General features: G+C 56.3%; 2 protein-coding genes across 3 annotated transcripts; one reads left to right on the top strand and one right to left on the bottom strand.

The window, feature by feature from the left end:
* Positions 1 to 13: 13 nt before the first annotated feature.
* On the top strand, positions 14 to 20237 carry SHARPIN (SHANK associated RH domain interactor). 2 transcript variants are annotated; one of them, XM_048482571.1, is made up of 14 exons: positions 14 to 221; positions 775 to 949; positions 1727 to 1843; positions 2410 to 2551; positions 2670 to 2760; positions 2949 to 3216; positions 3315 to 3436; positions 3556 to 3729; positions 13122 to 13282; positions 13398 to 13509; positions 13751 to 13930; positions 15658 to 15756; positions 17923 to 18066; positions 19753 to 20237. In XM_048482571.1, exons 1-14 carry the CDS (start codon positions 27 to 29, stop codon positions 19831 to 19833), a joined length of 2061 nt encoding a protein of 686 aa, XP_048338528.1. In that variant the 5' UTR covers positions 14 to 26; the 3' UTR covers positions 19834 to 20237. The 2 variants fall into 2 exon arrangements, with proteins under 2 accessions (XP_048338528.1, XP_048338527.1); XM_048482570.1 differs by having other exon boundaries at positions 3312 to 3436.
* A 132-nt stretch (positions 20238 to 20369) lies between these two features.
* LOC125425082 (cytochrome c1, heme protein, mitochondrial) lies at positions 20370 to 24549 on the bottom strand. Its single transcript, XM_048482572.1, has 7 exons — positions 24392 to 24549; positions 23755 to 23948; positions 22079 to 22205; positions 21669 to 21826; positions 21380 to 21540; positions 21185 to 21285; positions 20370 to 20699 (listed from the first exon to the last, which is right to left on the bottom strand). The coding sequence occupies exons 1-7, from the start codon at positions 24482 to 24484 to the stop codon at positions 20595 to 20597; spliced, it is 939 nt and encodes a 312-aa protein (XP_048338529.1). The 5' UTR covers positions 24485 to 24549; the 3' UTR covers positions 20370 to 20594.
* Between the last annotated feature and the right edge of the window lie 736 nt (positions 24550 to 25285).

Here is a 25285-nt window from a genome sequence, read left to right as displayed (position 1 = left end):
TCCGTCCGGCGGGGGCTGGGGGGCGGATGGCGTCGGCGGCGTCGGGGGGCGCGGGCTCGGCGGTGCTGGCGTCGGCGCGGGCCTGGGTGCCGCGGCCCTCCCCGCTCCCTCTCCCGGGCCGCGCAGGGCGGCGCCTCCTTCGGCTGCAACTCAGCGCCGCGCCCGACCAGGACCGCTTCCGCATCGGCTTGAGGGGCGGGCCGGACTCGGGGCCCGAAGCGGTGAGGAGCGGGAGGGGGGAGCGCCGGACAGTGGCGGGGAGCGGAGACCCTGCGGGGAGGGGGGGGCGCCTGGGCCTGCTGCCTCCTGCCCGACGATGGGGCGGCTCTGGGGGGGAGGGAGGGAGGGAGGGAGGGAGGGGGGTCTCTGCTCGCGTCCTCCCTCCCCCACCGACCCCCAGGGCAAGATGGGGGGGGTCGCCGTGCGTCGCTGGCCTCGGGCTTCCTCCCCTGTCGAGGAGCTTCGTGTTTCCCACCCGAGGGGGTGGGGGACAGATGGGGGGGGGAGGCCCCGACGCAGCGGCAGCAGCAGTGCTGCGGGGCGGGTCTCCCTGCTCCCCCCTACAAGGAGCCTGGTCGGGCACTCATCCTGCCGGGTCGCTTTGCTCTGTGTGGCGGGAGGGAGGGGCTGCCGGCCAGTCAGGTTGGCGGGGGGCACTTTTTAGCAGCGTGTTCGGGGGGGCGGGGGGGTTGGTCGATGCGGGCTGTCATCGTTCAGGCGGGTTGGGGCAGCTTGTTCTCGTGCAGCCCCTCAACGGCCTTCTCCTGCCCCCAGAGCCTGGTGGAGTACAGCCTCAGAGAGGTTTCCTACGAGAGGAAGACTCCCACGTGCCACGAGCTGAAAGTCTTGGCTCGCCCAGACGACCCCATTGTCTTCCACTTCGAGGATGACCATGAGGCGCATGAATGGTGGGCAGTCGTCAGCAGCTCCCTTCGGGAAGTCCAGAAAGGTCAGCTGCTGCCCAGGAAGGCGCTGGCAAGAGGGCAGGCGTTGGGTCAGAGAGGAGATGGCCGGCCGGCTGCTCATGCCAAGCACAGCTGTATTTGCAGCCAGGAGGCCAGATGCTCACACCTGTGGGTGATAGAACATGGCCCCATTAGAACTGCAAATGAGGCCTCTGTGAGCATCAGCCTGAGAGAACGGGAGAGTCGGAGGTGCTGATAAACTTCTTCTGTGCATTGTGGAGAATGGCCTCAGACTGTGTGCGTTGAAGGCTTGGCTTGTACCAGTCCTGGAGCCCTTCCAAATGGGTTGGCTGGCAGGACGCAAGATGTGCCCATCCTGTTGTGCCAAGGCTTTGGCCCTGTACTTGCTGGCAGCGCCCAGTGCATACGCGCGAGTCCTGTGCACAGGCGCTCCCACAGCGGTGGTAACCATTCCGTGTTTAAATAACACAGTAAATAACAGTACGTGAATAGTTGCTGTCGGATCTCACAGCCCTTTATTATCTGCTGCCCCTCCCACTTCTTAAGGGCAGTGTGCATTGTTAAAGATCTATAATGCCTAGATCGCTGTCTAGAGGTTTGTTGACTTTCCAGGGTGGCGTTCTAGGCTTCCAGAAGCCTCTTCTTGATGCAGCTGCCAGTAAGAGTTGGAGCAAATGTTCCCCAGGGAATACTGATTCATTCCCTGCACTCTGCCATTGCTTTGCAGTCCGTGTCGGGCTTTCAGGGCAGCTCTGGGACAAGTCTCTGGGTCTCTGACGTCCTCCCTGTCTCTCCCCCAGCTGCCGAGAGCCCGCACGTGATGACTGGAAGATCTCATCTCCATCACTCAGCTGCTACGAATTCTCTGCCTGCATCAGAGCCAGAGACGTCTCTGCCCTTGGAGCTGGCTATGAAAGGTTGGTGGCTGGCAGGACTGGGAAAGGGGCCACTGGAGGCTGCAAGAAATCTGGCTTGCTCCAACTGTTTCAGTGGACAAGTAGCGTTGGAGGACGGACAATAGCAAAACTTACTAGGAAAGACCTTGGTTGTGCAGCCTGGACATTTTGCCATAGTCGTCGTGCTTGAAAGAAAATAGTGCTCAGCTACTCAGATTTGCTTCCTTGGCTACAAAGTCTGCCCAGTCCTCAGGGATGAGGGCATCAGTGGGTTGGGACCTTTCCTCTGACCACTCTGAGGTGGGAGACAGGGGTGGCTCTCTGAGAGATTGTTGGTCTGTGCCAAGGGGAGCGAGTGAGGAGAATGCATTGCTGCAGATGTCATTGGAGCTTGTAGAAATGGGCTCGGGGAACGCAGTCCTGCATGGTGACGAGAAGCCTGCAGAATTGTTTGGTTCAGCCAGATTTTTGAGGCGGGAGGGGAATGTTGTGACTGCTTGAAGCTTCCCTGCGAGGGGGACGCGGGCAGCTTGGAGAGTAAGAAGACTGGTCAGCCCCTGCTTGTCTATGTGTCCTTCTCTCCGCAGAAGACCTGGCGTTCCAGCTGTCTGTGGCTATTGGGCTCGGGAACCAGGAAGAGGCTGTGCGCTGTGCCACAGCATTGGCTCAGCAGCAGGCTGCTCTGCGTGTCCTGCTGAAGGAGTCTTGCTACCCCACGAGCGAGATCAGGTCTGTGTGCCCGCGTGGAGCCAGTGGCTGGGCCAGCTTCCCCTGAGGGTGACAGGGCCATCTGATGGTGTGGCTTTTCTCCCCTTGTCATCTGGCTCACCGTGTCCCTTCCCTGCAGCATGAAGGTGGGCGTGGAAGATGCTACGTGCTCAGCAAACATCACCATTCGGGTCCACACGTATACCACCGTTGCTGCTCTCCGACAGAAGGTAGCGAGTGGCCCCGGGGGGGGGGGGGCAGGGAAGGGGCAGAAAGAGGAGCCCAGAGAATCTGCTCTGCCTTTTGCTCTCTCACCCCAAAGGTGTTCCCTGTCAGGGAGGGGTCCAGAGAGCTTCAGAGGTCATAACGGAGGGACTGGTAACTTGGACTAATTAGTTCCTTTTCTGCCCTTTCGAAGGTCTTTCAGGAGTATGGCTTTCACCCTAGCGTCCAGCGCTGGATTATCGGCCAGTGTCTCTGTGTGGACGACCGGACTGTGGGCTCCTACGGGATCTGCAAGGATGGAGACACGGCCTTTCTCTACTTGCTTTCGGCCAAGGTTGCGAAGCTCTCAGAGCAGCGCTACAAAGAGGACAGAGATTGGGTGCTGCTGCAGCCAGCCCCACCTTCGCTCTTGGACGGCTCTAATGTTGGGCAGCCATCCTCCAGCCCTCTGCCAAAGACAGGTGGGTGGCCCTACGCTTGCATCAGCCGGTTGCCAGCCTCCTCCTCTGTCTCCCTGCGAGGAGGTAACGTTTCTCCCTGGTGCATTTTTCACCAGCAGGTGCATCGCATGGAAGCAAGAAGGTGGATCTCGAGGAGAGGCTGTCTGCGCTGCAGCTCTCCAACTTCCTTCCCAGCCACACTCGAGCCCCTCCAGAGGTTGCCCCCCCTTCCCCCACCCAGGTAGGACCCTCTGTCCCCTGTGGGAGATGCGCCTCAATCCTGGGGGGGACTGTAGGTGAAGGGGGGGGCTCCAGGGCACGGAGCGGCCGCTCAGCCAGGGTCCTCTGCTTGTCTTGCAGGCTGGGTGGTCGTGCCCCACCTGCACATTCATCAACAAGCCCACCCGCCCTGGCTGTGAAATGTGCAGCACTGACCGGCCTGCTGCTTACGTGGTTCCTGGCAGCTACAGACCAGATGACGTGGAGCTGCGGCGGATGCAGCAGGAGAAAGAAGGAATCTTGCGGTACCAGCAGGTAAAGATGCCGCTTTTTCTCCGCTCAAAAACTCTGTGGGAGAATCCCAGTTGCTGCCTGAGTGAGGGAATCCCCGCGGAATGTTCTGTGGTCTTGGCAAGGTCTGGCTGGATGCTTAGTGGGCAACAGCTGCCCTTCAGCGTGATCTTCATCTTTATGATCTGTTCCTCACCTGTGAGGTTGTGCGTCTTGTTTTGTGTGTGCGTGTTCAGGCTGGGTTGTGAGTTATTGGTGGAGAAGGAATAAAAGAATGCAAGAAGTGAGATTATTTGCAACAGGGACCCCTACCCCTTTCTGGAGGGAAGTGGCAGGCCGTAGGGGGCTTACTCAGGGTGTCTCCCACAGTAGCCGGGTAATAACTATGCTGAAGCCCTGGGAAGAAACCCACAGGCACGAAGTGGAGTGCAAATGTGCCTTCCCAATTGATGGCCGTGGGGGGGCCTAGGCCCCCAAGGTTTCCGCGCTTGGGCTGTGCCGCACTTAAGGGAGGTGGTGCCGGCTTGAGTGGAGCAGTACTGGGGTGGCCGTGGCAGAAACAAGGTGCTGCGGAGTTAAAGGGGCCCTGGCTTGGCCAAGTGAAGGTGGGCCAGGGTGAGCCAAGAGGCGTAAAACGTCTGTAGATTTTGAAGCTATGGGAAGGAAAACTGTGTTTGAAGTATTTGGAGTTACATGTTGGGGAAACCAGTTTAGTGAGACGAAATTTATTTTACTGCTTTAGTTACCTGAAATGCACTACTTATACTTCAGTGTCTAAGTGGCGTTATTTGGTAGTCGTTTATGGGGTTTGAAAGTGGAAATGCTGTAGTTCTCCCTTGAGCTAGAGGACATCTTGTGGATGGTTCCCATTGGGGAGGCAGGAAATGAAATTTCTTCCTCTCCCTATGGAGAGGGACCCCTTCTCCTTTGCTCCAGTGTGATTCCTGCCTCCAAGGGGAGTAGCATGCTTCTGATTACCTGCTCCACCCTGCCTCTTTTGTGCATTTGTTCCTCTTTTGTCTCCTTCCCCTCTCTCCTTACTCTAATTCCTCCAACCTACCCCTTGCCGGGATTGCTGGCCCCTCTTCTCTGATCTTTACAGCTTCCTCTCCCGGGAGCCTTACAGGTGGTGGGGCACCTCCCCAGCCTCTTAAGATGTGGTGGGGCTCCAACTCCAACCTCCTCTCCAAGAATATGGGGAACTGGCCCCTGGAAGCCTTCGTCAGCATGTCCACGGTCTTCTGAGCAGCCCTGCTGACGAAGGGTGTCCCAATGGCAAAGAACACAGTGGCCAAATTGCTCCCTAAGCCATGAAAGCGAGAACAACACCGTGCCGAAATGCAGCCGGAGTTCCCAGCTGCTCTGGCAACATGCCAGAGGAATTGATCAATCCCTGTGCCTCTCAGCAGGATTCCCAATTGGGAAATGTGCCCGCCCCCAGTCCCCCCTCCCCCCTCGGCCACCAGACTTCCGTGTCTTTGTTAAGGAAGTCCTCAAGAAGCAGGTGAACGTTCTCTTTGGGCAGAGCTTACCAGGGCTGGGGTTAATGGATATGTCTCCACGCCTCACCCCCGTGAGGGCCACAAGCCCCTTAGCAGCTGCGGATCCAGCCACATGCAACTCCTTTGGGGTGGGGATGCAGCCTGGCCCATTAAGGCGGCCCAAAAGTGCAGGCACACCAGTCCTCAGAGAGTGCCCTCCTCAGATTCCGAGGGCGAATACGACCTCAGGGAAGAGAGAGAACTCTTCTCAGAGGAGGAGTCTGGCTAGGAGGACGAGCACCCCGAAGAGGAGGCCCGGTTTTCTTCGAGAACAAACAACCGAGAGTTTTCCCTCCTCAGTTCGGAAGCTGTCCAGAGCGGACAGTAGTTTCCTCAGGATACAAAATATAATTTGAATCCTTTCCCCCCACCCCCACAATCGCTGCCCTGCCCTCTCTCCCAAAACCCAACCAAGAGACCCCGCATGTGGTGCGCCACCTCAGGAGTCAGGGTCACAGGATCACCTCAGGATCACAGCTTATTTGGAGCTCTGCAGCTTTGAAGCGCTGGGTGTGTTACATGACGCAGTAGCGTCTTGTTCAGATAGCACACTATAGACCAGTGATGGCGAACCTTTTCGAGACCGAGTACCCAAATTGCAACCCAAAACCCACTTATTTATCACAAAGTGCCAACGCAGCAATTTATTTATTTATTTTATTTTATACTTTAAATTTCTATCCCGCCCCGTCCCCGAAGGGCTCTGGGCGGCGCACAGCACACAGTGGATACAGTCATAAAATATCATAAATAGGCTAAAACTTATAAAAGCAGCGAAACTAGCTACATATTAACATATAAACATGTATATTAACATATAAAATGTAAAATGAATAAAAGCATAGATATATATAGGTATAGGTGGTGCCCGATACCTAATATTAAATTCTTCCCTCTAGAGAGGAACGGCAGATCTTGATAGATGTTAAAGGCCCAGGTGTAGGGCCAAAGAGAGGGGGGGGGCACCATCAGCGGCTGGTCTCTCCAAAGGCCCGGCGGAACAGCTCTGTCTTGCAGGCCCTGCGGAACTCACCAAGGTCCCGCAGGGCCCGGATAGCTGGTGGAAGAGCGTTCCACCAGGCCGGGGCCAGGGCTGTGAAGGCCCTGGCCCGTGTGGAGGCCAGCCGCATCATCGAGGGGCCGGGAACCACTAGCAAATTGGCCTCTACGGAACGAAGAGGCCGTGTGGGAACATATGGGGTGATGCGGTCTCGAAGATACGAGGGTCCCAGGCCGCGTAAGGCCTTAAAGGTCAGCACCAACACCTTGAAAACGATCCGGAACTCTACTGGAAGCCAGTGCAGTTGGCGCAACACTGACCTGAATACTGAGGTTTTAGTTTAGAAAAAACGGTTGGCTCTGAGGCACGCGTTACTCAGGAATAAGCTTGGTGGTAATCGGTGGCTTTGCTTTGAAGCAACCATACAACTCTTCCAATGGGTGATTCAATACCCTAGGAGGGTTTACTCAATACCCTAGGAGGGTTTACTCAGAAGCAAGCCCCATTGCCAGCAACCGAGCTTACTCCCAGGTAAAGGATCGCGCTTTTGTTCTTTGCATGAAAATCAGTGGGGTTTAACAGCGCTTAACAGGGTTACCTATACTGCTTCCCCAAAACTAGGTCTTAGGTTTAATGCTAATAATCGAGCCCAGTGGCCCAGGCCAACCTAGATGGGGAACACTCTGTACGTGCCCACAGAGAGGGCTCTGAGTGCCACCTCTGGCATCCATGCCATAGGTTCGCCACCACTGCTATAGACAAAAGTAATCTAGTTTAAGCAGCACATACATGCTTGAAAATACACGTGTGTCCACAGCATACAAAAAGTTATTTTGCGAGTCAGATTCTTAAATAAGTCTTAACGTTACATATTCTGGTATAAACCTTGTTTTAAATGACAAATCTGAACTTTTATAGAAATGACGTTTTATTGGCTGTCTGGCGCTTGCCAAATGTTTCTTTCCTCCTTTGAAAAAATAAGGGAAAGTCTTTGTTTGGGGGGATGACCATTTTCTTCAGAATTCTTCTGTTCTCTCCCCCGCCCCATGTCTTCACCCCTTTAGGTGAGCCTAGCCCCCAATGACTCTCTTCTCTTCTTTCTTTTTTCTCTTGTGGCAGGAAAAGGGAAGGAGAGAAGACGGTCTGGCTGTGCCCTGTGCCCACGGCCCCGGGTCCCTGGATGACTTCATCCACCTGTCCTCGGAGTTCTCCTAGCTGTCATCCGGAGCCCTGAGCAGCGGAGCTCCTGTTTTGCAGCCGGGCCTTGAGTTGAGCTGGCCCGCAGGCAGGACCTCTTGGGAGACGTTTGTGGCTGCGGAGAGGAGCCAGGCCGGGGGAGGAAAGGGCGCCTCCTGCTGGCAGGCTCTCTGACTCCTTGTTTTGCTTCTGAGAATCACTTGTTCAATGTTGCTGTTGCCTGCTGAGCCCGGGGAGCTGCCTGGATCGTTCAGGCTGGGGGAGGCAGTTTTGTGGGAAGAGGCACCCGTGAAAGCGCAGGGGAGCTGGAGGCCTCTGTGGTGACACGAGCAGGTTGCATGGCCGTGGTGGTCTCTAGATGACAATGCCCCAGTGGTTGGGGGTCCTTGCTGCAACCCCCCATCACCCCCTGCTTGGGGCTGGTTGGTATCTCCTGGGATCTTTGCCTTCTGGCTCAGTTCTGCCGACCAAAGCCTCCTTGCAAAGGGGGGGGGGGCCTCTTGCACAGAAAGGCTCCAGTTTGGCTCCTGGGCTGGCTTGATCAGCGCTCTTGGGGGGTTCTGGCCCTGGATCATGGAGGGTGGGTGGGCGGGCTTCCAGTGCTGCTGCCTTCTAGTGCCACATGAAGGATCCATCACATGCCTGCTGTTGCAAGCAACTCGGCCCGCTGCATGCTGGGGCACCTTGTCCAGCTGCCGGTGCTGATCCCTCTGAGGAGCAGGCTGTCCGTGCCCCGGGCTCTGCTCCCCGCCCTGTGGAGAGGAGACGCGCAAGGAAAGAGGCCTCTCGGTGCGACCCACCACTGGGGCTGAACTTGCTCTGCTGACGGTCGGAGCAGGCAGCATCCTTCCCCACCCCCCACCCCCCAGACGCTTCCTGAGCTGCTGAGCAGGAGCATCAAGCACTTTGTCTGCACCAGAGAGAAGTTGGCTTCTCAGGGGATGGGTCTGTGCCTTTGGGGGTCTGGTGCAAATCTGCCCTTCTGGGGCAGCCACCCCCCAGTTCATCCATAGGTGTCAAACTCAGGCCCTCCAGGTGTTCCTGGACTACGATTCCCATCAGCAGCCCGTGCCAGCAGGGCCAATTGGCCACGCTAGCAGGGGCTGCTGGGAATTGCAGGCCATGAACCTCTGAGGGCCTGAGTTTGACCGAACAAATCCCGCTGGGGGAGGCACCGGCCTTCCCTTGCACTGAGCACTGTGTTCTGTCTGACGTTGAAGTTTCAAGGGCCCTTTTGAGACGGGTTTTATTTCTGTGAAGTGTTTGTATATTTGAAGAGACTTGGAGCACAAGTGCCTTATTCTATTAAATGATTCCTGTGGGCCAGAAAGGCCAACCTGGTGCTGGAGCTGTTTGGATTTGTGGGGCGAAGGTGAGGCTGGGAAAGAACCGGGTGTCAGCGTTCCCCTGCTGTCGGGAGGAAGGAACTGACCCTCCAGAAGACCTTTTTTGCCTGTCTAGGGGCTGCCCCCACTGATCCCCACCCCTCAGTGCTAATTCTTGCGTGACCCATTGACTGCCCCCCAGGCCTGCCCGCAGCTTCAGGGACAGGACCAGAAATTCATGTTTCTTGTAAGAGAGCCTGACGGAAGAACTCTGCTGGGTCAGATCTGTGTTGTCCCCTCTACTTCCTCTTCCTGCTTCACACCAGTTACCCTGAAAGGCTGAGAAATGGGGGCAGAGGACGAGCCTCTTCTCTGATGGCCCCCTCCTTGCATGAGGTGTCAGAGGTATCCTGCCTGAGTGGGGAGGCTTTCTTTGGTAACTGGGGCAAGTGGTCATTCATGGATCTCTTTGCCAGGAATTTGTCTAGCCCCGTTTTGAAGGTGAATTTGTGAACTTGACAGTAGAACGACTCCTTGAGTAAATAAGCACCACTTTTTGTCTGCGTCTGTTTCTGATTAGCTGAACTGGGTGCCGTTTCCTAGAACTACCTGTTTATACCTCCTCGCTGCCCTTTGGACAGTTTTTCAACCCCATGAGCACCTCTCCCCTTAGTCCCAACTGCTAAGCTTATTTGTGACTGTTTGGTGCATTAGAAGGCAAGTAAATGATGGTTTTTGGAGCATTGGACTTCAGTGGAAGGCTCTTGTTTGTATCTGATGAAGGGAGTTTTGGCTTACGACAACTGCTGAAGATCTTGTTGGACTCTAAGGAGCAATATGATTCGTAGAATCACAGGGTTGAAAGAGACCCCAAGGGCCATTGAGTTCAACCCCCCGCCATTCAGGAAGACACAGTCGAAGCACTCCTGACAAGCAGCCGTCCAGTTTAAAAACCTCCAAAAAAGGAGGCTTCATCACTCTCCAAGGCAGCATATTCCCCTGTCAAACAGCCCTCACCGTCAGGAAGTTCTTCCTAATGTTCAGGTGGAATCTCTTTTCCTGTCGTGTGCATCCATTGGTCCTGGTCCTGGTCTCTGGAGCTGCAGGAAACCAGCTGGCTCCCTCTTCAACATGACATCCCTTCAAATATTGAAATATGGCTGTCATGTCACCCCTTAACCTTCTCTGCATTCCCAGCTCCCTAAGTCTCTCCTCGTGGGGCATGATGGAACCCCTGCCTTTGACCATTTTGGTCTGGACCCTTTCCAGCTTTCTCAGTATCCGTCTTGAACGTCTGGGTCAAGTACCCAATGTCCGCCCTTAGCCGTACAGGGAGGATTTCCCTGTGTAGAAGCTGGACCGATTCTAACTCCGCTTAAGAGGCGTGCAGAAGAGTTGTGGCCGTGCCTCATGCCGGTCCGTAGCCAGATTCCCTCAAGCGGGAGCTTTCTCTCTGCCAAGGAATTTGCCAGCTATCTGCTGCCGCGTGGTCCTTGCCTGGCTGTTCAGCGCCTGCCTCGGCAGGGGGCGGGGGTGCTTTGGTCAGCTCCCACTGAAGAGTCCTCCTGGGAATCATGTCCTGTGAAAATTGGCCACAGAGCCAAAGTGTTTGGCCTGCCCTTTGTGGCTCTCAGCAGGCGCTCATTTGGCCCCGACGTCCTTTTCTGAGAAAAACAGCACAGTCCCTGAAGGGGGGGGGGGGCGAAGGCTGCTCCCCTGACCCCAAGACTGGCTCATCAACACACCAGGGGGCGAGCAGCAGTGGACCTGGCCCAGGGGGTCATTGCAGAACTGCTGCCAGGAAATGGCTTTCCCAAGCGGCTATGCATGTCCCTTCGTGGGATAGGCAGAAACAGCAGGGGGGGGGGGGTCTCCACCACGCCTCAAGAGCAGACAAATTGGCAAAAAGTGCCCCCCCCAGATGCTTCTGCTCTCCCCTGCTGAGGCCTTCAGGTTGGGAGACCTTCCTATTCCCTGATGGGGGAGTCCAGCAAAGACCAAACGGTTCTGCCCCTGTGGCTGCTGCGTGGAGGGTGGTAGATCCAGCTGTGGGGAGGCCGGGGGTTGAAGAAGCGAATAAGGGGCTTGTGTGACAGGCAAGAAGAGCCGCCACAAACCCCGTGGGCTCCTTGTGGTTTCCATTTGCTGGCATAAGCAGCTGTGCTCTGGACAACGGCTGCCCCCAAGCAGAAGGACTCTCCCTCTCACAGCATCCCTGTCTTGCAGAAGTCTGCATGTGGCGCGCCAGGCAGAGGGGGAGGAAGTACTTTGGGGTGGCAGCGCGTGTGTGTGTGTGGGGGTGTGTGAGTAGGGCTCCAGCATGAGCCTCTTCTACTCCCAGCTCAAGATGAGCAGGTGACTCCCATCAACCCCGCCTTACTTATTTACATTTATTTGATTTATTTATAGTCCACCTTTCTCACTGGAACTCCAGGCAAATTATCCGGAGTGAGTCAGAACAGTCAAAATTACATGGGACAGTGATGGCGAACCTTTCTGAGACCGAGTGCAGCCCAAACTGCAACCCAAAACCCACTTATTTATCGCAAAGTGTCAACACGGCAATTTAACCTGAATACTGAGGTTTTTGCTTAGAAAAAACAATTGGCTCCGAGGCGTGCATTACTCAGGAGTAAGCTTGGAGGTAGTCGGTGGCTTTGCTTTGAAGCAACCATGCATCTCTTCCAACGTGTGAATCACGACCCTAGGAGGGTTTGCTCTGAAGCAAGCCCCATTGCCAGCAACCAAGCTTACTCCCAGGTAAAGGATTGCGCTTTTGTTCTTTGCATGAAAATCAGTGGGTTTTAACAGCGCTTAACAGGGTTACCTACACTGCTTCCCCAAAACTAGGTCTTAGGTTTAATGCTAGTAATTGGATTTGCCCAGTGGCTCCAGCCAGCCGCCTAGATGGGGGCTCTCTGTTTGCACGTGCCCACAGAGTAAGCTCTGAGTGCCACCTCTGGCACCCATGCCATAGGTTCGCCAACACTGACATAGGAGATCCAAACTATACACACCCCCAGTCCCTAATCATTCATTCAAGTGACCTTTTGAATTGTTTTGCGCAGTGCTGCCCTATTACTTTTGCGGAAAGGCCCTGTGGAGTAATTCAGTGGTTCGTTGTTTGCAGAAAGCCAGAGGAGTGGGGGGCTTCCTAACCTTTCCAGGCGGGCTGTTCTACAAGATGGGGGAGGGGACGATGGGTGGGCAGGCAGGTACGGATTCTGCCCAGTTGGGGGTTGGTGCTGTTTGGATGAGTGCCGTTTCTGAACGGGCAGCTGACCTGTCTTTGGAGGCTTCCTGAACACTGTCAAGATGCCCTTGCTGAAAGTCAAACTCCCGGCCCAACTCTTGCCACGTGATGGGCTCACAGTGCCACGCGACCTTGCCCTCCCCTCCTCCATTTTATCCTCACAACCACCATCCTGCGAGGAAGGTCATGCTGAGCAGCTGTGATTGGCCCAAGGTCATCCAATGAGCATCCACGGTGGAGCAAGTATTTGAGCCTGCGTCTCCCAAGAGCTGACCCTGATCGCTATACAGCTCTGTAGCAAGACCCAGCCATACACGGAGCCTTGGGCAGGTGAGGAGGGGGAGGTTCCCCTGAGAGGTAGAAAGGAGGCAAGGAGCAAGCCAAGCCCCCCCACCCCCCACTCCGGCCATGCAGAGATCGGGAACCTCAACTATTGCTTGGAGAGGCTGACCTTGAAGCAGCCCAGGAGATGGGAGGGATGTCTACCAATCTCTGGCTACCAATCTTGATCTTCCTTGATCTGAGGTTGCAAATGCCTTAGCAGACCAGGTGCTCAGGAGCAGCAGCAGCAGGCCATTGCTTTCACCTCCTGCACGTGAGCTCCCCAAGGCACCTGGTGGGCCACTGCGAGTAGCAGAGTGCTGAACTAGATGGACCCTGGTCTGATCCAGCTGGCTTGTTCTTATGTTCTTAGGGAAAGGCCTCCAGGACAAAATGGTTGGTGGTTTCCCCACCCCCTCCCCGTCGCTCTGCTCAGCTTGTGGGGCTCGGTCCTCTCTCCTGCAGCTACTTCCTCCTGCTTTAGTTGAATTAGAGGTGCCACAAACTGTGGTAGGTCCTGCCCAGAGATGCTCCGTGGCCTCATTCACCATTCATGCTCCGTGGCACTGCTGTGGAAGCTGACTGAGGGCCCTGAAATCCGAAGGGGCGGGGCGGGGGGAGCTTGGTGACTTTTGCTTGCCAAAGGTTTGCAGATGGAGCTTCTGCGCCATCATCAGGCGTCAAGGAGGTTCGTGGCCTGGTTTGGGCCGAGTGCTGTCCCGGCAGGTGTGTCCGCCAGGGTGCCCGTTGCTCCGCTCTCGTTGTCTGCTCCCACACAGGCTTTGGAGCAGGAACGGAGGCAGAACTTCCAGCAACTGTGCCAGCTGGACGAAGAGGCCCTGGTGCCCACCCAAGAGGCAACCGAGTGCCGCATCTGCTACCTTGACGTGGAGCCAGGAGAGGGCGTGCTGCTGCGTGAATGCCTGCACAGCTTCTGCAGGTAATCTGCACCTGCCGTCTGGGGAGTGGGGGGAGAAGGGCAGGCACAGGGGGTGGGGGGAGAAGGGCAGGCAGCCATAAGCCCGACGGTGGCATGTTCCCTCCTCCTCCCCCAGGGAGTGCCTGCGGCAGCTGGTCAACTGCAGCGAGGAGCCTCAAGTGGGCTGCCCCTTCCGGGACGACAGCTACGCCTGCAGCAGCCACCTTCAGGATCGAGAGATCCGGGCGGTGAGTGGCCGCTTCTGCAACTTGGGTAGCCGTGCCCTGCACACAGGCTGGCAGGCTGACTGGCTGCTGGAGGGACCACGGAGCAGCCTTTCTTCCTGCCCCCCCCCCCCCCCGGCAAAGCCTGCTGGCTTTGGGGACTTGGAAGCCCCACATCTACCCCCCCTCACAGCTGCCTGTGTCTTCCTGCCCCCCCCCGCCCTCCTGGGGTGGGGGCACTCTGAAGCCGCTCCCGTCTCTGCAGCTGGTGTCCCAGGGGGAGTACGAGCGCTTCCTGGAGCGGAGGCTGGCGGTGGCTGAGAGCCGTGCCCAGAACAGCTACCACTGCCAGACGGCCGACTGCCTGGGCTGGTGCATCTACGAGGATGACGTCAACGACTTCCGCTGCCCCATCTGCTGGGCACTCAACTGCCTGGTCTGCAAGGTGAGCCAGCCCAGCCGTGGGGGAGAGCAGGGGGCCACGCTTGTCTTCCGACCTCTCAGCAGACCCTGCAGAAGAGCCCCAGCGCAGCCCTGCTGCTTCGGGTCTGTCTCATCCAAAGCCGCCTCAGCAGGCCAACAAACGGGTCCTGCCCCTCAGGATCCTTCCTGGCGCTGGATTTCAGAGGTTGCCTGCCTCTGCATAGGGAGGTTTCCTGTAGCAGGTGATGGTCCTCTTCTGTATGAATCCATCTGACCCCCTTTTAAAGCCACCTGTGCTTCTGGCTGTGGTCACAGTCACTGCAAAGACATCTGTCCCTTGGGCTAACTGTCTTGCAAAAGAAGAAGAGGAGTTTGGATGTATATCCCCCCTTTCTCTCCTGCAGGAGACTCAAAGGGGCTGACAATCTCCTTGCCCTTCCCCCCTCACAACAAACACCCTGTGAGGTGGGTGGGGCTGAGAGAGTTCAGAAGAACTGTGACTAGCCCAAGGTCACCCAGCTGGCATGTGTGGGAGTGTACAGGCTAATCTGAAATCCACAGATAAGCCTCCACAGCTCAGGCGGCAGAGCTGGGAACCAAACCCGGTTCCTCCAGATTAGATACACGAGCTCTTAACCTCCTACGCCACTGTAGCTCCTTAATAGGTTAAGAGGTGACAGGATATCCCTGTTTAGATATTTGAAGGGATGTCATGTCAAAGAGGGAGCAAGCTTGTTAGCTTGTTTCCTGCTGCTTCAGAGACTAGGTCAGGTGTGATGGGTTCAAGGTGAAGGAAAAGAGGTTCCACCTAAACATCAGGAGGAACTTCCTGACCGACAGTTTGACTGTGGGATGCACTCCCTCGGAGTGTGGTGGAGTCTCCTTCTTTGGAGGCTTTTAAATAGAGGCTGGATCAGTGGTTCTCAACCTTCCTAATGCCGTGACCCTTTAATACAGTTCCTCATGTTGTGGTGACCCCCAACCCTAACATCTATCCATTTTACAGATGGAGAACACTGATGCAGAGAATCTTGGGCGACCCCTGTGAGAGGGTCGTTCGACCCCCAAAGGGGTCCCGACCCCCAGGTTGAGAACCACCGGGCTGGATGAACATCTGTCGGGAGTGCTTTGATTGTGTGTTCCAGCATGGCAGGGGGTTGGGCTGGATGGCCCTTGGGGGTCTCCTCCAGCTCTGTGATTCCATGGTCCAACCTCCTAGACTGCCAGTGGCATTCTGGGCCTCAGTCTTTCCCAAGGGTGGCCAACCTATGGCGCTCCAGATGTTCATGGACTACAATTCCCATCAGTCCCTGGGGTTGCTGTTATGCAGGTGTGGAGAAAAGAGACCACTGGGGCAGGGAAGGGGGAGAGCAGGCCGGGCAGTGGCCATCTGCAGTTATTAAGGCAGCCACCTCAGGGCAGAATTGAGTGGACCGGATCCCTTCAGGCTCCAAGTGACAACAGTCTTTTTGGAATGCAAATGAGACGTGTGCAGTGCACCTGAATAGGTTGAGCTCACTCCTTCCTGCTTTTCTCCTCTTTGGGAGTATTCAGAAATATGGGCCACCCGCCTGCCAAAGGGGTACGAACCCACTTGACATCCTCATTCCACGGAACCAGGCCGGACAGGCCCTTGGCTCTTGCCAGGCTCTTGGGACGCCAGTTGGAACTGCAGACATTGCCAGACAAAGTGGGGCAGTTGTGGGAAGAGGGAGCCCGGAGGGACTGAGCGCCTTTTCTCACCCACAGGCCATTCACGAGGGCATGAACTGCAAGGAATACCAGGACAAGCTGCAGTACCAGGCCCAGAATGATGCTGCCGCCCGGGAGACCAGCGACATGCTGAAGGTGAGTGGGATGGGGCTTGTCTGCGGCTGCAGCTCACTCCTCCCCCCCCCCCCGCCCCTGGGGCTGGCCTGGTTGGCCATTCTGTAGCGCCAGGCGACAAAGCTTGTACAGAAGGAGGCCCTTCTTCAGTCCTCACGGGTCAGGCAGGGGCACAAGAAGACCCCGGCTGGTTCAGACAAGCGAGGGTCCATCTGGGCCAGCATCCCCAGTCATCCAGTGGGCAACCAGTTCCTCTGGAGGACCAGCAACAGGGCCTAGAGCCGTGGTGGCGAACCTTTGGCACTCCAGATGTTATGGACTACAATTCCCATCAGCCCCTGCCAGCATGGCCAATTGGCCATGCTGGCAGGGGCTGATGGGAATTGTAGTCCATAACATCTGGAGTGCCAAAGGTTCGCCACCACGGGCCTAGAGGCTGACCTGCCCCTGAGGTTGCCTCTTGATACTGTAATTTGATACTGTAATTTGCTAGTTGCTGCTGATAGACATGGCCCTCATGAATCGGTGTAATGCCTTGTTGAAGGCTTTCACGGCTGGAATCACTGGGGTGTTGTGGGGTTTCCGGGCTGTGTGGCCGTGTTCCAGTAGCATTTTCTCCCGATGTTTCGCCTGCATCTGTGGCTGGCCTCTTCAGAGGATCTGATGGTGTGGAGTATATATACCTGTGGAATGTCCAGGGTGGGAGGAAGAACCATTTGCATTGGTTAACAACTGTAAAGGGTGCAATTAGCAAGCGTGATTTGCATGTGTTGAGTGGAATCCACCCCTTTTAGCATATAATCAATTAGCGAGGGCGTCTGCATAGTCATTGCCTGGCATTTTAATCCGTTTGATTGCTTCCTGCCTCAACACATGCAAATCACACTTGCTAAGTGCACCCTTTACACTTGTTAACCAATGCAAATGGTTCTTTCTCCCACCCTGGACATCCCGCAGATATATATACTCTGTATTATCGAAGGCTTTCACAGCTGGAATCACTTGGGTGCTGTGTGGCATCTGGGCTGCATGGCCGTGTCCCAGTAGCATTCTCTCCTGACATTTCACCTGCATCTGTGGCTGGCATCTTCAGAGGATCTGTGGCTGGCATCTTCAGAGGATCCTCTGAAGATGCCAGCCACAGATGCAGGCCAAACGTCAGGAGAGAATGCTGCTAGAACACAGCCATACAGCCCCGAAACCACACAGCACCCAAATATATGTACTCTGCTTGCTTTACTACCATCAGATCCTCTGAAGATGCCAGCCACAGATGCAGGCGAAATGTCAGGAGAAAATGCTACTGGGACACGGCCACACAGCCCAGAAACCCCACAACACTCCCATCTTTCCGATCTCTTTTAAAGCCACCTGTGCCTGTGGCCGTCTCCACGTTCACCAGCAGCCAGTTCCACATTCTGATCTCATTGTGTAAAGTTGTTCCTTTCGTCCGCCCTGAATCTGGGTGCGCAGGTTAAATGCTGTCAGGTCTCTTCCAGCTTAAGTGGACCCCGTGGATCAGTGTCCTCCAAAAGGTCCTACGGTTAACCACCCGGCTCAGGCCTTGGAAAATGGGGTCCGTGGCTTCCTTTATAGAGTCTGTCCATCTCATGTTGGGGCTTCCTCTTTTCCTGCTGCCTTCAACTTTTTCCAACGTTATTGTCTTTTCCAGTTTTCTTGTCATGTGACCAATGTACACTGTCCTTAGTTTAGTCATTTCAGCTTCTAGGGCCCTCCTCCCCTCCCCCCAATTTGTGGAGCTCCTCCTGGTGGTGCTCTCCACGACAAACCTTGGGATTCACCCCCCTGAATGCTTTTGCGTCATCTGCAGACTTGGCCTCTGTCATTTAACTAATTTCTAATCCATAAGAGGAGCTGTCCTCTCCTTCCTCGGCTGCAAAAGTGTCCTTCGTTACCTTGGTGGGGAAACTCTTCCAAATCTTTTTAAAAGTCCAAGTATGTGACGTTTACGTGCTTGCTCCTGTTTTCAGAGGAGTCCAGAAGGTGGGTGTGGCAGGATTTCCCCTTGTGGAAGCCAGGTGAAATTCTGCTCAGCAAGCTTCATTTTCCAAATTCTTGTCTCTGGTGACAGTTTCTTCTTCTCAGCACCTGCGCGATCCAGCTGTTGTGGCTGGGCTCTGCCTCCCACGAAGCTGGCCACGGTTTCTTTCCTTCCCCCCTTTCCAGATGCTGGTGCAGGTGGGGGAGGCCATGCACTGCCCCGTGTGCCGCATCGTGGTCCAGAAGAAGGGCGGCTGCGACTGGCTCCGTTGCTCCGTCTGCCAGACAGAGATCTGCTGGGTGACCAAAGGACCTCGCTGGGGGCCAGGAGTGAGCACACCGGGGCTTGGGGGGCTGGAAGGGGGGAGGGGGAGCAGGCTGGACAGGGAGGCCCATGGATCGGTGGCCAAGTGCTTCCCCTCCCAGCAAGCGACACTCTGCACCAAGAACTGGCTGCCATCTTTTGACCGGTATCCACTGGGGAAGACGGCAGGGGGTACGATTTTGCCCTCTCCCTGGTTGGCTCTTGGTTTCTCACTTTTTTGCCATGAGTGTTGATTTCTCCTTCTGTGCAACTGCCTTAGTAGACCCCGTGCCTCCTCCCGCCCCCCTCACGGGGGGTCTGTTGCCATCAGTCTTGCCTGCTCTGAGCAGCTGAGGCCTTTCCAGCCACCCACTGCTTGCTCCTTTAGCCAGGGACTGAGCAGGGACCTCCGGTGCGTAAAGCAGACCTGGCTGCCTGCCTGATACCCAAGGGCTGGTTGGAATTCACAGCCAGAACCCCAGGAAGGAAATTGGCTCATATCCGCCCCCTCTGCTTGGAGAGGACACTCCAGGGCTGTGCAGCTGTCAGCAGAGAATGCTGGTTCCTACTGGCCTGGCCGTCCTTGGGCTTTTTATGGCCTTGTTTATAGCCCTGTGATTGCCACGGTGAACGTGAAAGGGCCCAGCCGGCGCCTGGTGAGGCTCAGGAGGAAGAAAGTGTGGGGCCTGCCAGAGCAGCCCTCCCTGCTTCACAAGCAAAAGGAAAGTGAGGCCCCAAATGGCTGCCAGGGGTCACTTTGCCTTGGTGCCAAATTCCAGCCTTTGTGCCTGGACAGCAGCACCCCACTGCCCCTCGTCTGCAAGGCAAGGGAGGGGCAGCAGTGGTGCTCATTCCCAGCCCCAAAGGCGGGTGTTTTCCAGCCCCAAAGCCCCACAGGTGTTTTCAGGCACCCATCACACTGTGCTAACTATATACAAAAGTGGTACCAATCAGGCGCCCTCACCTTATCAGGTTTGCACACGGTACAAGCTGTGCACTCAGTCCTAATCTGCACACGGCACCTGCTAGGAGTACAGCTGTCATTTAGATTTTGCGCATCTAAACATTTACACATGTTCCAACAGTTTCCACCAGCCTCCTCACTTCTCAATTATAGAGACTCCAACTGGGCCTCGTTTCACTCCTTGCTGGATAAGGCTGATTTTTGTATTTTATTAGGGTGCTTTATCTACGTTAGCTGCCTTGGGCATTTTTTTGTTAAGAGAAAGGTGGGAGATACCGTTTAAGAACCCCCACCCCCCACCCCAAACACAGCACAGAATGTAAGCTGTCCCAGTCTCCAGAGCGCACAGGGGCTGGGTGATCGCAAAGGGAGGGGAGGTCCTTTCGGGCTCCCATCTTGTATAGAATGCTTTTTGGGATTCGGTGCTGGCACAGGACGGCCACCAGGCAGGGCCCCTGCTGTGCTGGGAGCAAGAAGCCACTAGTAAGGTGGGGGGGGGGGGGGGGGGCGGCAGGCAACTGGTATCGGCTTCCATTCTTACCCCCTGCCTGATGGAGAACTCTGGATAACTCAGAACCTCATGCTGTGCCCTGTGTTTTTGGACTGGTCTTAGCAAAGCTTTTTAGGGCGAGGATGCAGAACCTGGGATTAGACAGCCCCTTTCTCTGCACATGCCAGGCTCTGTTAAAGCGGGGGGGGGGCAAGGCATGCCTGGCCCTGAGGCCTCTGTTCTGCTCCCCTCTTGCAGGGTCCTGGTGACACCAGCGGAGGCTGCCGGTGCAACGTAGATGGGCAGAGGTGCCACCCCAGTTGTCAGAACTGCCACTGAACACCTGTCTGCAAAGACCAAGGAACTGTGAGGTCCGCCTTTGCTGAAGACAGAGGCTCCGCACAACTTTTAACCCTGTAGTGGCTGACTAATGCATCATCCTTGTGGAGCTGGGGGTGGGTGGAGGCTGATCTCTTCCCCACAACTTGCTGACAGCTGTATCTGCCTCCAAAGGAAGGTATTGCACTCTACAACAAGGGGTAAGGGGGTAGAGGCTCTCCCAGGCGCCCTCCTGCCCTTCCCTGAACTCCTGCCAAAGACACTGACACCCACAGCCCTGCCTCTGGCTTGAGCGAGGGCCCTGCACAGCTGTGGGGAGCTGAATGTGGTCAGGGGAAGGCTGACGATGTATATTTGTGCGCCAGAAGCATGAACAACCCGTTCAATAAAGATGTAGATACTGACTGAGGTTGAGCTCCTTTCTGGGACTGGGGGGGGGGGGGGAGCACGCGAAGGTCACCGTCTCCTGGGCTGTGTGCCCCCACAGTTCCCACCCACAGCTCCCCCACTGCTGGATTTCAAGACAGAGGCCTGTCTGGTTGAAGACATGTGTTTATTGGGTGCCTGCCTGCCACCCCCGTCTCCCAAGGTCCTCTTCCCAAGGCTTCATGGGTGATTGCATGGAGGGGGAGACGTTAAATAACAGAAACAGCATTGGAGAGGCACGCGCGCCCATCTGCGGCCTACGCATTCATTCCTGGAGCAGAAAGGCAGCTCCGCTCCGGCACCAGAGGTCAGTCAGCCGAGGCCACTGCAGCGCGTCACTTGGGAGGCCGGTAGGCGATCTTCCTGCTCTTCAGGACGGACCACTTGTGCCGCTTCAAGTAATAGATGAGGGGCATCAGCAGGCCTCCGATCAGCAGCATCTGAGGGGAGGGAGGGGAGGAGTCAGTCCCTCTTTCAGGGAAGCTCTGTTGCATTTGCCCTCAAACCCAAGGACACCCCTCCCCCACCACACACACATATGTGCCGAGGGTGTCCTTGGGACGGACTGGGCGCTAAATTCCATGAGGATGACCAACGCGGAAGCCTTGACATCAAGTCCTCCTCCACGGAAAGGGTGAAAGAACAAAATCCCTCAACAATACATAGAAGAGAATATCTTCATTCTACAAACGGAAGGGAGGAGGGACGTGATCTGCTCTGTACTTCAAGGATTGTCACCAGGAAGAAGCCCACGGCAGCAATTAGGTTACAGGAGCGTTTGGGGGCTGGCAAGAATCCTCTCCCTTTGGCTTTCCTTCACAGAACAGGGGGCTCAGAGACACCTGCACCCACACTGCTCACGGCTGAACGCCAAGCCTTGTGGTGCTGCTGCTGCTGCAGAGAGCGGCAGGCAGGGCAGACTCACCTTCAGGCCCATCCGCTTGCGATGATCGTGCTCCGGCTCCGCTGCCCACCGCAAGAAGGTGCAGACGTCCTTGGCTATCTGTGACATGGTGGCTGGGGTCCCTGCAAGAAGCCAGAGTGCCACAAGCGTCAGCCCCATGGCTGAGCCTCCTCCCCCACCCCCCGCCTCAGGGAGGGGCCACACCTGCCCTCTTACCATCCTCAAACTCCAGGATCTCGTTGTAGATGGGTGGGGCCATGGCAATAGCTTGCCCAGGAAAGAAGGGGTTGAAGTACAGTCCCTCACGTAGCGTCACCCCAGCAGGGGGATCGCAGTAGCCAGTGAGGAGGGAGAACACGTAGTCCTCCCCACCGTGCCTGAAACAGAAAGATACAGGAGACGTTGGGTCCTCTGCTGCTCTGGGCCAAAGCTGGCAATCTGCCCCCCTCCCTGGGCAACCCCCCCCCCCCCGTCCAGGGACGGGCTTCTCTGCTGCCCGCATTACCTGGCATTGACAATATAGCTGAGGTCTGGGGGGAGCGCTCCGTTATTAGCAGCCCTGGCTGCTTCAGGATTGGGGTACGGTTTGGGAAAGTAATCAGACAGCTTGCCAGGACGCATGAACATCTCGCCATTTTCATCAGGTCCGTCTTGAATCTCGAACTACAGTGGAAAGAGCCAGTCTTGAACACAGAAACATCTCTGGCCCGGACCAACCAAATGACCCACCTGCCCCAGCCTGAATTTTCACTCCCCAACATGCAAGGCCCCCGAAGCGGAAGTTGTTCTTACAATCCCAGACCCAACTTCCTGCAAGAGGGCCCAGATCCCCCTTCCAGCCACAGCAAGGCCAGCAGCAAGTCCCAACCACTCCAGGTTCCAACCACTCCAGGTGAGTAGGCAAGCGGCACGCACCTCTTCAGCTAAGGCCTTGGCTTCAGCTTCCGTGTGAGAGACTTCAACGAGGTTGCGGAAGGCTAAGTACTCCATGCTGTGGCAAGCAGAACACACTTGTTTGTACACTTCGTAGCCACGCCGGACGCTGGAAGAAGGGAGAGAATGACCATCAGCAGGGGCAGGAGGGAAGCAAATGCCATGCACGGGGGCCGCAGCAGGCAAATAAAAGCCCTGCTCTGGGAGCAGGGGTGAAAGGGCTCTGCCTTCACAAATCAGCCAAGGATATGAAGTCTGGGTCTCAAGAGGAGAGGTGTGGATGCCCAGGGAAAAAATGTGGAAACATTCTGAAAAAAAATCTGTCCTATCCCCTCCCCAGACTTCAAAACAATTGCCAGAAAAATTGAGAAGCAGTGAAAAAAACTGAAATATTTTCTTTTGGAACCAGTGAAATACTGAAAAATACCAGAGCCCCTTGGGGATGGGGCGGTATAAAAGTTTAAGTAAATAAATAAATAAATAAATAAAAAGAAAGATTTTTCTGTCGAAGGAACAGTATTAGCAGATGTGAGGATCTGGGCCAGCTCTAAAACCCAATGAATTTCTACTTCCTTTTGAAATAAGGGAAATGTTTTCATAGTAGGTTTTATTCATAATATACAGTATGAATCTTAACGTACAATGCAGTTTACCACATTAGATAATTATGATGTGTACAATATAACATTCTTAAGAATATAATTATTTTAAATTGAATAGTATTCACCACAATAAATATGCTAACGTTTGTGTATGGCACACTATTAAGGAGTTGAATGTTTTCAATATTAATGATTTTAACTTGACAGTCAAATATGCTGATTGTCTTCCATATAGTCACTCTGAGAGAATTTATGTCCAAGTTCCATGCTTTCTTTCAGTACAGAATTGGTTATTCCGACTTTAATTTTTATTAATTCCAATACATGATACACTCAGGTAGCACAGGGTGCAACCATTTGCTATTCCATGTGGAGTATCAAGTATTATTACACTTTTTCTTATTGATAATGAAGGTGTTTATACTTTTAAGTTCCGCAGACATGTTAAGTTATAGAATTGTATATAGTTAAATCAGTAAAAAGTTTATGTTTGATGGGAAAATATTACCAATATTTCAATTTCAATCTAAACTTTGATTTCCCCTGCCAGTGCTCTAAAATTTGTGGGAACCATGGTAATGGCGGAGTGTCAGCAAACACAACTGTAGTGATTCAGGCATTTTCCCCCATGTGGGGTTTGCAAAGAGGGAACATCAAACAGCCACAAACAGAAAAATCAGTGCATTGTCGAAGGTTTTCACGGCCTGACTCAACTGGTTGTTGTGGGCTTTCCGGGCTGCGTGGCCATGGTCTGGTAGATCTCTGAAGATGCCAGCCACAGATGCAGACAAAATGTTAGGAACATGATCTACCAGACCACAGCCTGGAAAGCCCACAATAACCAGAGAAAGCAGTCTTGGAGAGAGGCAACTCATGTTGTGACAAGGATCTCAGCCATCAGAAAGCAAAAGGCAGGAGGATCCCCTGTGCTCTGCAGGGCCAGTGGGAGGAGTCACAGGTAGTTCCGAGTTCCTGGCCTCAGCAGGGCTGCAGGGGGACAAGGCGAGGGACCCCACCCCCACCGGTCTCTGCAGAAGCCGCTCCCCTCAGACGCACCTGCTGTGGTCCAGGGCGGACAGCATCCCACCGTGGCTCCAGGGATAGTTGGGCGGGTGCAGCTCCAGCTCCCCAGCGCTCACTGCCGCGTGGAGGCCCAAGGCCAGGCCTGCTCCGCCTGCTGCCAGCACCCCCAGGGTGGTCAGCGCCACCTTCCTGCCCCGGGAGAGGCTGGACAGGGACGCCATCTGAGCCTGCAGGAAGGAGGGGGGGTGAGATGCGACCAATGGCCGGGAGGGGCTGGACCTCTGGGGGCGCCCACCCACGGGACAGCCTGCATGGGCTGGCGGGGGCTCAAGCGCCCCCCGCCTCTACTGACGACCCCGCAGCGCGCGCGGATCCCAACAACTCCCCCCGCCCCACGTGCAATGGGGAAGGCAGCTGCTGGGCGGGCGGGCGCTCCAAGGCCCTCAGTCAGCCCCCCTCCCCAGGCCGCGCGAAGGAGGCCTCTCCCCGCGCCCTGCGAGGTAGGCCAAGGCCGGGGGGCGGGACTGGACCCCGGGCCCCGCCAAGGGTGCCGCCGCCGGGCTCGGGCGCAGGGGCGGCGCGGTGACCCTTCCGGGCGCGGTGACCTTGGGCGGCGGGGGGCGCGGGCGGCGACGGCGGGGCCGGGCTCAGGGCCGGGGGCGCCGCTCACCCTCCGGCAGGGACCCCCGGGCGGGGGCGGGAGCAGGAGGCCCCCCCGGACACGCGCCAGGCTCCGCGCCGCCGATGCCACCGCCGCCGCCATCTTGGAGGGGAGCCGGGCCTCCCCCCGCCGCCCCACAAGGCTCCGCGCGACGGAAGGGGCGGGCGCGACAGAGCGTCACTTCCGGAGGGCGAGCGCCTTGGCCACGCCCCCTTTGCGTGCGAGGTTACGTAGGTCCCCCTCCCGGGCCGGCCCCTGTATCGCCCGGGAGGGCTCCCCCACGCATGCGCAGAGCACGAAGGCAGCCAACTCCCCCCTCCCCCGGCAGGGCCGGAGCGCAGCCGCCTCGTCCTCCCGGGCACCGCTCCAGCAGCCCGGGGCCGAGTGGGGCCAGCGGCCGTCGAGCCCCTCGGAGACCCGGCTGCTCCTCCACGGGCCCCGAACCACGACCAGGGACCCGCCCCGCCCCCGAGCATCCCAGCAGTCAGCAGGAGGGCGGGGACAACACGCCCCCCCCCCCCCCCGGGCACCTCTTGCTGCTTGAGCTGCTGCACCCGCTTAAGAGAGGCTGGGAAACAGGCGGGCGGGGGGGGCTCCACAGGCCTCGCCCTCTTGGCACGCGCCACCGCCTGCTCCATGCTGACCTCAGCCTGTGACTCCAGATTCCCCCTCGCAACTTCCCACACTGACAGAGGGCACACGTGAACTTTTGGTCTCCCGGCCACAAGCACCCCCCACACGCTCAGAAGGCCCCAGGCCCTCTCTCCCCAGCTGCCCCTCCAAGCAAGCCCACCTGAGCATCATTTGGGGCCCTTTCTGTGGGGAAGTAACCCCTGGTTTGGTTCTAGAGCACAGCAAAGCACCTGCTCTGCACAACTCCGTCTGCTCACCTGGGGAGGGGGG

The sequence above is a fragment of the Sphaerodactylus townsendi genome, unplaced genomic scaffold (genome assembly GCF_021028975.2).
Source record: "Sphaerodactylus townsendi isolate TG3544 unplaced genomic scaffold, MPM_Stown_v2.3 scaffold_19, whole genome shotgun sequence".
NCBI classification, from domain to species: Eukaryota; Metazoa; Chordata; class Lepidosauria; order Squamata; family Sphaerodactylidae; genus Sphaerodactylus; species Sphaerodactylus townsendi.
Note: the sequence above shows the minus strand (reverse complement) of the source record. Positions and strands in the feature narration are given on the sequence as shown.